The 9,649-nt window shown below is 44.9% G+C and overlaps 1 protein-coding gene across 2 annotated transcripts in view; it reads right to left on the bottom strand.

The window, feature by feature from the left end:
• Positions 1 to 9,096, bottom strand: part of SGPP2 (sphingosine-1-phosphate phosphatase 2) — a 19,582-nt gene extending 10,486 nt beyond the window's left edge. The window contains exon 1 of one of the 2 annotated variants that reach the window (XM_017728856.1): positions 8,899 to 9,096. In XM_017728856.1, the coding sequence (XP_017584345.1) occupies positions 8,899 to 9,081 (183 nt within the window). In that variant the 5' untranslated portion in view covers positions 9,082 to 9,096. The remainder of the gene's footprint in view (positions 1 to 8,898) is intronic. The other variant, XM_017728855.1, reaches the window with a different exon arrangement.
• Between the last annotated feature and the right edge of the window lie 553 nt (positions 9,097 to 9,649).

Raw genomic sequence — 9,649 nt, 5'->3', positions numbered from 1 at the left:
AGTTGGGGGAAGGGACTCACATGTGAGCAGAGAACCAACCCAGGCGGCTGTCTCGTTGTGTTAATGTTTTCATAGCACGGGCAAGAGAGACTCCTCTTCCTAAATGAACTGAACAAGGTTATTATGGAAGTGGTAAACAGACTGAACATCTCAAGGGTTGTCTTTTTACATTGTCAGTGGGAAAAGGGAGAAAGGTGGGGGGAGGAGAAGAGTTCTGAAGGTGTGGTATGATTTTTTTTCCCCCCCTTTTCTTTTTCCTTATTTTAGGTCTATTAATAAACTTCTTTATATTCTTTATATTCTTGGTGCCTGCTTTGCTTTTCTCCTAATTCTTATCTCACAGAAGGTAAATAGTAATGAGTATTTTGGACCAAGCCACTACACTAAATTGGTGTTTCTGCCTGGTTACAAACCAAACCTGCTACAATAATGTAGCTAGACATAGGCGGAGGAGGCTCTTTAAAACAAAGCAAACCTTTTTCCTTTTCTTTTTTTTTTTTTAATACAAAGATCAGGTTAACTGGTGTCTATCATGAAAGCTCAGTTGCTGTGTGAGACGGCTTGCTCTTCTGCTTCTCATGCTTCCACCAGCAGAGGAGGGGGCTTAAAATAACATCCTTCCCATACTGGTGTTAGCCATCTGCTGGAACAGCAACACAATCACCCACTGCCACATTTGTCACCAGACACACTGCATCTCTCTCTCTCCCATCAGCCATTTAAAAAAGGGCTTCATGTTAAAAGAAAGATGGCAGGATTCACAAGTCCAGGAAAAAGCCAGTCACATTCCTTCATCCTTCTCTCTACAGCACAGCACATGTCAGAGAGCGCTAGACTTACAGTCAGCACCAGAGCCAGGAAAAGTGACTGCTGGTGACTTTGCAGCCTTTATCCCTCATCATATGAATCACGTTACTGCCTTATTATCAGCAGCAGGCGGCACACACCTGGCTGCTCCTACAGACACACACAGCACAGAGGAGACAGTGAACAGCCTGCCCCAGACTGCTCACAGTAAACAAAGGCTCAGGGAACAAACGTCTTTTAAAAACCTACTGTGTGGGTTTATTTAGTTAATGCCATCAGTTTCCAAATGGATGCAGGCACATGTTTCTAAGTTAATTAAATTCCAGGGTTGAAAGAAAAATTACTCTCTCGGGCAGAACATAAAACATTGAGTCTGCCACTTGTGATACCATCTGAGAGGCAAGGTAGGATGACCAGTTTATCAGCAGTCCTCTATAATAATGACTTCCACTTGTGGAAGTATTATTAGCACTAGAACATAAGAGCATTGCAGAAAAGGAAATGAGTCATCTCAAAAATGAAGGCTATGCTAGGACTCCTCTGATGGTGAAAAAACAGACTGAATGCTGGAGGTGGGATGGGTAAGCGAAAATACCAGGCATCCTCACAACACACTCCCCTTCCTGACACCCCTAATTAACTCTGACCCTTCTAAGTTTTAAAAACACATTGTATAGACAGTAAGGAGAGATGAGACAACCTCCATAAAACACGACGGGGACTCCAGAATATGCTCAGACCAAGCGCTGATCTCTGAAGCACCAGACCTTTGTCTTTAGTTTACCTGGGTACCGTGCACGTAACTTTACACCAATTGTCCTGGATTATTTGGCAGAAGCAGCAGTTGTGGGTGGGGTAAAACACCCCCCACCAGATGAACTGGCAGGCTTCCCGAGAGGAGAATGATGGCAGGTGCACATTGCTAAAGCCCACCCAGCACAGGTGGTGCTCTGTGTCACCTGCACCCCACGGGCTGCTCACAGCGGCTGCAGGCGCACGGCACTGCCCAGGCTCCGTGTGGGCTCCAGGGGCTGGAGGAGCTCGACACCGCCCAGGCTCTGCTCGGGCTCCGGGGGCTGGAGGAGCACGGCACCGCCCAGGCTCTGCTCGGGCTCCGGGGGCTGGAGGAGCACGGCACCGCCCAGGCTCTGCTCGGGCTCCTTGCTCACAGCACGGCAAAGCAAACAGCGCATCTGCCAGACCTGCGTGCGGTGGGCAGTGGGGTGCCCTCCCTGGGGACAGCCCTGTGCCACGGGGCAGGGCAGGAGCAGGGCAGGAGCAGCTCCAGTGGGACTGACCTAGCCGTGCCCACCCCACCCTTCTCTCATGCACATCCATGCCTTCCCAATGCAATGAAAATCATTCTGAAATGATTACGGGTTAAATCCTTGCAACAAATGTAATCAGCAATAAAAACCCCCCAAAACTATAAGCACCTTAGAATCAAGACCTTCCTCAAACTCTGGTGCCTACCACTATAGCTGGGCTGGCCTGTGCTGAGGGCAATAGCCAGGACTCCAGGTGAAGGAAAGGCAAGGCTTTATTGGCACTTTGGGCCAACGGTATTACATTTTACTACACAAAGGCAATTGGCAGTTGCTATAGCAGCAAGACAGCCTCTGTAGTCTTTTCTGAGATTTGCTCTGAGTCATATATATGGTCTATCTCCAAAAATACTTCCTCACCTGAGCCTTTGCATCAGGATAAACAAGACAAGTCTTTGTGTTTTAACAGATCTTGCTTTAGTGAACAATCATAGAACCAAATTTGAGGCATTAACATCCACACAGGTGTGAATACCAATTCATTTGTTCCAACATCTACAGAAGCTCCGTTTGTGGTGAGGGGCTGCTCCCCTCCCTCCGAGCACCATGAAGTGACCTGTTTCCCTGACATTCCCATACCTCTGGTGTCTAAATCAACCATCTAAGAGGAGGATTTTCTCGCCTGCAGGTGTTGCCTGGCATTTGCAATGGTTTCCCCTCACTCCTCTCACGCAGCACTACTGTGACAGGAAGCAAGAGCTCCAAAAGCAGATTTACCATAACAGTGCAGACACACATGGAGCAGACAGACACAGCCAAGCCAGTTCCCTATGCCAAGGTATGGCACCGGTGCTGCAGGGTGCAATTTCCCCTGTGGAACATTCCTGTGGCAGCTGCCCAGACCCCGAGCCTGACAGGACTGAGGAAACAGGCTTAGTGCTGCAGGTGTGCTGTGTGTGGACATCCTCCATCATTCCTCCCCTGCCACAACCTCTGCATGGGATGGACACACCTGACCCTCCCACAGGCATAAAAAGATCAGGAGGAACAATTCTTTTTGTATCCTGTAATATTTCAGCTAACAGCAGGAAACCAGATCATATTTGTTTTCTACTTCTGATTTTACAGCTCTCCTTATTCTCATTATTGATCTATTAAAAGGACAAGACAAAATTCTAGAGAAGACACACAGTCAAATAGCTTTGACAACAACTTCCCCGAGACTCACAGTGTGGCAGCCTGACTTTGAATCTGCTGGTTTAGCTGTAAAATAGAAACTGTGTAATCTGGCTCTAGAAACCCTGGCCTGCAGTACTATGTCATCTTCCCAGAAAGGAAATTTACAGTTTGAAAGTGATGTTACTTTGGGGTTTTTTCACAAGCACCGTGCACTGATAGGAGTGACCAAGCATACTGGAGAAAAAAAAGAAGGATGCACTATTAATAAACCAGTATTTGCAGATTAGTCAAGCAGAAGCAAAGACTGTATGTGGTTGCCGAGGCAGGTGTGACTTTGATTTACCATACAGAAATTAAGCCAAGCATCCAGGCTGCACTGTTCTATTCTCAGCATCCCCCAAGTTAAGTGACCAGATAAACACTGCAGCAGATACTAGCTGTGACTGTGTCTCTCAAGCATCACTTGCTTCAGAGTGAAAGAGGAGGAGGGCAAGGAAGAGCGTGTTCTTGTGGAGATACTCCTCCTACCCCCAAGTCAATGTCAGGAACTAAGGCTTGGCTTCAGGAAGGCACACCATGAAAGTCACTGAGCAGCACCGTTGGCCCCTTGCCCTGGTAGCAGCCCAGGTGGAGGAAGCCCTGCAGGGCAGGCACTCCCAGCCTGGGGGCCCCAAGCCACTCTCAGATTGCATCCTGCTCCCTGTCCCCTCCTAAAGCACCCGGCTCCTCCCCATGTGCCAACAGCAGCAGCCAGGCTGGGATCTTCCTCGAGGCACACACACCTTGTGGGAGAGGGTAGCTGGCTCTGAGAGCTCCAGGGCCTGCCATTTCCAGCATGGTTACTGTTTTCCAGAAAATACACCAACCTTGTGCTGGTTGCACAGGAACTTTTCACATATACCAAGGGTTTGGCTGGGATCAATGGGACATTCAAGGTCGCATTCAGCTGGTGGGATGCTCAAATCCTTGGGTTGTCTCAGCCACGATGGAAGCAGCAAAGCCAGCAAGTAGGTCTCCAGCCCACCACAAGCAGCACAGTATTCACATCACAGCAAGGGGCAGCAGGAGGCAGGGAGAGGGAAGAGACAGCATGGACAGCTTCCTAAAAAAGTTATATACCTATACTTATACACACACACACACACACACACACACGTAAGGAGGGAGGACTTGGTTTTAATTCACGCTTCAGAAACACAACACCAGAACAAGATTAGTAGAACCTTGAGCCTCCCGAAGCAGAACCAGCCAACACTGTAACACATGCACTCTGTCTTTAAAAGAAGCCTTTAGACAAAACTATAAGGTAGTTAACTATCTTATAACAGGCTTAGAGAAAGAAATTTGGGTCCAGGCTCCTGGTAGCAGGCAAAAGTACTGATCTGGTTTGTCATCTAACATCTAAAACTGGCAAACTGTTACACCTAAAAGTTCTACTGAAATACAAAAGGTTTCCAATTTAGACTTCACCTTAAATGATTCACAGTTTGTCTCAGTTATGAAAGCCTTTTTGGCACTTTTTCTTCAAGGGTGGAGTACAGCTACCAGCTCTTGCAAAATTCCCTTTCAATCAACACTTTATCAGCTTGCATACACCATTTATTTTTGTATTCTGACATGTAGTTACTTATGTGCCTGAATACAGTTTTACATGTTCTTGTGCAGTGCAACATTTGGTGCTTTAAAGAGCTTGGCTTTCAAGTGACTGTGTTTATCAGGAGTTCCAGGCTTGTTCCAGTGGAATGTTGCAAAAGCACTAAAACTAACAAATACATAAGAATTGTTAAACCCAAAGTTTGCTTCCAAGTGTGTTTTCAATCACTGCACAGCAATATCAGTGGCACCGCAATTGCAGGTAAACTCCTGCTGATTAGGAAACTCCTGGTTACCCTGAGAGGGAGTTCAGAGCTCATCGTTGCTGAGTAACTAAGTGCTGACAGCCTTTAGAAAACTGTTGTTCTGAAAAGCAAGATGGGAAGCTAAACTACTATGGATTCAGACCCAGGACCTTCCCAGACTTGCTGAAGATGTCCCCACCCAGTGCTGCTCAGGGAGCCCCAAGAGGTGTGCACAGCCTGGCATGACCAGACACCCAAACTCTGCCTTCCTTCAGAGGTGCCACCTACCCCTGAGTCAGCAGCTTATCACTGTCACATGCCAAAAGCTTCCACACCTGCCCGACAAAGCCCAGGCTGGCCAGCTTTTATTTATATTGCATAAATTGAAGTTTTATAGGCTATAAGGAGGTGTGGCCTGCAGAAAAAAAAAACCCACACAACCAGAAAATGAGATTTCCAGGCATGCTGAATAGCAAACTGAAACAGTAAGTTTTTTTCCAGGCCTCTGCCTTTGAAATTCCACACCAAAATAAAGCTTTTAAACCTGAAGCAGAGTAAAAAGTAAAAACCAAACAAACAAAAACAAAGTGATCTTTTACCTCTTGAGCTGAGATGTGGAGTATATTTAAAGTACTTTTAGGGCCTGTGTGAAAGCTATTTTTTGTCTCTGCACTTTCTGGCTGAAATTGAAAGAGTCACAGGCATCAAAGCCTCGCCTGTGCAGTTTCAAGAGTTTGATTTCAAATTGCTGGAGAAGAGAAGCAAAGACACCAGGGTACCCTCATTGCTGACTCAGCACCTTGCCCAGAGATTTCATACATTTCCTCCATCTGTCCACAAAGGTAAAGCCTGCATATATACTCTGAATCCTCCGAGGCAGGGCACCATGGAAGCACAACATGCTGCTTTTAAGCTGCCAGAGCATCTGGATGCAACAACAGTCAGCATTTCCCACAGCCATCCACCTGAACAGAAAAGCACAGGCAACTGGCTTTGAGGACCCAGGGAGAAGACATTCCAGGGTTCCAAGTCCACCCCTCTACTGCTGCTGAAACGTACTCTTTATAATTTTTCTTACTGACCTTCACCCTTCTAGAGCTATTTCACAACCTTTGGCTTCAACTGAAATTATTTATGACTGCCTTATGCATGTTTCTTCTTGTGACTGTACTTTCATTTTAAGAAGCTCCTTCCTTCCCATGGTTTTTGCAGCCAGCCCCATCCTCTCTCCAACTTCATTTTGCTAGAGATTTATTCAAGCTTTCAGTCTCTGCTCAGAAAATAGTCTGTTCTTTAATCATCCCTGGCCCTGCTCCAATTTGAAATTACCTTTCTCAAATGGAGGTGACTGGCTCTGCATAAACTATTACAGATAAGATGGCAGGAAGGCTTTGTAAACAGCATTAGTGCTGCTTTAATTTTTAAGGGAAGAAACTCCCCTGATTCATCCCAGGACACTGATATTGTCATTTCCAACTTGCAGCAGAAACTCACAGGTTTAAGTGGGAAACAGCATAAAAAGTACCACCCTCAGCACCACTTCTGTTTCTCCAGAGCTCCCAGATAAGGCCACTTCTCCTGGCCAGTGGTGTCACCCTTTCTGTCACCATCGTCCCTGCCAACCGTGTTCCCAATGTACCCGTGTGCTTTGCACCAGGCTCTTGAAAAAGTCATTGCTGGTCCACTCTCTCTCCCTGTTGAAGAGCTTCACCAACAACCTCTCCAGATCCTGAGCATGCCCTTTAAAGGGGAATTACTGCTACCTTTCTCTTAGAGTTCTCCCTTTGATACCAGCTCCTTTCCCCAGACGGATATGAGCCTTCTGCAGAACGTGCCTGGATCCTGCATTTATCCCTTCATGCTCTTCCCAGCCTTCCACTTGCAGCTGTTGTCAGAGACTGCCTGGATTTTTACTTTCATCTAACACAGCTCTTCATAGCCTCACATCATCATCATTCATTCAAAAGCATTTCTTCAAAACTCCATCACCAAAACCCTCCCATTTAGTTAAAGCACAGCTTTGTCCCTCTGATACCTTGGTACTTCCCAGGCAGCTGAGCCAAATGTCACATGAAGGACCAAGGCATCGGAGGCCAGGCTGGACGGGGCTTGGAGCAACCTGGTCTAGTGGAGGGTGTCCCTGCCCACAGCAGGGGGGAAGGAAGTAGATGATTTTTAAGATCCTTTCCAACCCAAGCTGTTCCATGATTTTATGACTCTGTAAGACAGACCAATACCACTTACAGCACCGTGAGTGCCAGTCCCTGCTCACCAGCAAGAAACACCCCCAGCTGAGCATGCCATGACAATAACACATGGCCTGCACAACCATTTTTAGCCATTTCACAATTACATACAATTAATGTGTTTTAAAAATACAGATTGTCATGAGCCCATGTATTTAAAAGTTTCCCCTTTTCAGTATAAAATGCAATTCCACAACTCAGTAAGTGAAAAATAATATTAATTATTGTAATATCACATACTTGGATACTCTAATTAAGTCAGACTAGATCTGGCCAATACTCAGATGAACTCCTTGCAAGGAAAAGGCAAGGCAAGTCTGCAGAAATGCATGTAAAGAACTCCAAAGGCTCATTTTTTTTGAGCAATATGCAAACCCAGAAGGCAGTGACTACCAATTTTCATCTTCTGTGGCACATTTCCAGAAGCTGTAGGTGTACTTCTGGCCAAAAGCCAGCTCTAGTTATATTGTGTCCACCTGCTTCTAAATTTCATCTGCAAATTATTTTTCATGTTCTCTTTATAAAATGTATTGACTAAGGTTACTGGCACAGAGCAACTGATGCCTTCTGTCCAAGACCAGGTGCATTTGAAGGGTATGACCCAATTCAAATTGGTTTTATTACTTTTTATGATATTACTTGGTCAAAAGACAGAATATTATTAACCAGAATTGACTAGCTCATGGAGAAGCTTCACTGTAAATAAAAAGACTTGGATATCATATTCAAGTTTATACCAAGCTTCAGTTTCTTGAATCAGTGTAGATTGATAGCTAAACCTCCAGGCTCTGCCACCTGGCAGAGGTGCTCCCTGCCTCCCTTCTCTGTTTTAAAAAGGTTTTATTTGGGCAGTAATATCTGATCAATACAAAGATGAGCAATGGCAGTGACAAAGCAGCCAGACTTGGCCTGAAAGTGCCTGGTTATCTCCTGGTTTTTTGGTGCTACAATGGAAATACATTATTCTGGATACCCCAAACCACATTTGTGAAGGCTGAAGCATTGCCAAAGTCAGTTAGTTTGTGAATGCTCTCACATTAATAAAAATCAATGCTTTTAAGTCTTAGCCTCCAATAGATAACCTGATCTTTCCCTCCTCAAGTGACTGCAGAAGCACCCTGCTTCTTCCACTGCAGCCTGCACATCCCCTTACTATCAGGTTTATAGTAATTCAACCAAGCCAGAACTACATGAAATTAGGCAGAAGAAATGAGAATAAGAGAAAGATTTTATCAAGTGATGAAAAATGATCCCTAAAATACTATGACACATTGGGAAGGAAGTGTTTTCCCAAGTGTTCTGTGCAAACTGTATCAAAAGCAGCTCAATCAGTGACTGTGCTGGAAAAAAAGTCAGTCCAAGATGTGGCAGAGATGAAGAAACCCTGAGTCAGATGATGCCTCTTGCCTCCCGTCTTGGTATTGCAATGCCTCTGCTTCCTAAACATGAGTTATACATGAATAGTGTTGGTCCTTCTTTTGTCTGAAGGGTTGTCCTTATTCTCAAATATTCATTTGCTATGGATACAGAATAAAGGTTTAAATTAAGAATATAAATACTTACAGACCAAACAATGATCATTCTTCTAGACACAGAGTGATCTATATTCCAGTAAGTAAATGGAAGGAAAGTGATATAAAAAATCTCTTCACCCAAGGCAGCTGAGAACTTGAACAAGTAGTAGTAGAAGTAGTTCTTCACAATATACTTCTGCGTGCAACTCTGGAAATTAGAGAATTTCGTCATTTTAGTGACTTGGAAAAATATCACAAACATTTAAAATATTTTAACTGCTGCAGTTCCCAGTCCTTAAACCAAACATTTTGTTATAACAAGTGTTAAGAAATGAAGTTCAACTTTTATACTAGAATGAAGACTGTAGTGATAGTGCAGCTACATTTCCTGCAGAGCAGAAATCTATTCAGACTAATTAAGGTAGCAGTCACATGGACAGAGACTTTCAAGAGATGGGATCAGCCTTTCCCCCAGGGTAATCAGGTGTATTTCATAAAAGGTACTGATGTGCTAAGTTTGAAGTTCCTACATCTGTAGACAAAGCCACCACTGCTTTCCCTGGAAATGCATTTTGAGATAAAAGACTTAAACTGCAATTACTGGACCAATTAATTTAAAATTTGCTGCCAGGTGCAGCTGACAACAGCCCACAATACTTAGTTCTTGCAAGTGTCTCTGGCCCCTGGCTCCCAATGGCAGGATCTCATGGGATCACCCCACACTGAAGCGCCACAGCTGGAAGATTCCCCTCTTACATGGGACTGGGCTCAGCAACCACAGCTGCACAAGCAGATCAAGG

This window comes from Corvus brachyrhynchos, unplaced genomic scaffold (genome assembly GCF_000691975.1).
Source record: "Corvus brachyrhynchos isolate BGI_N302 unplaced genomic scaffold, ASM69197v1 scaffold223, whole genome shotgun sequence".
NCBI lineage: Eukaryota > Metazoa > Chordata > Aves > Passeriformes > Corvidae > Corvus > Corvus brachyrhynchos.
The sequence above is the reverse complement of the archived record's forward strand: the minus strand, read 5'-3'. Positions and strand labels throughout refer to the sequence as shown.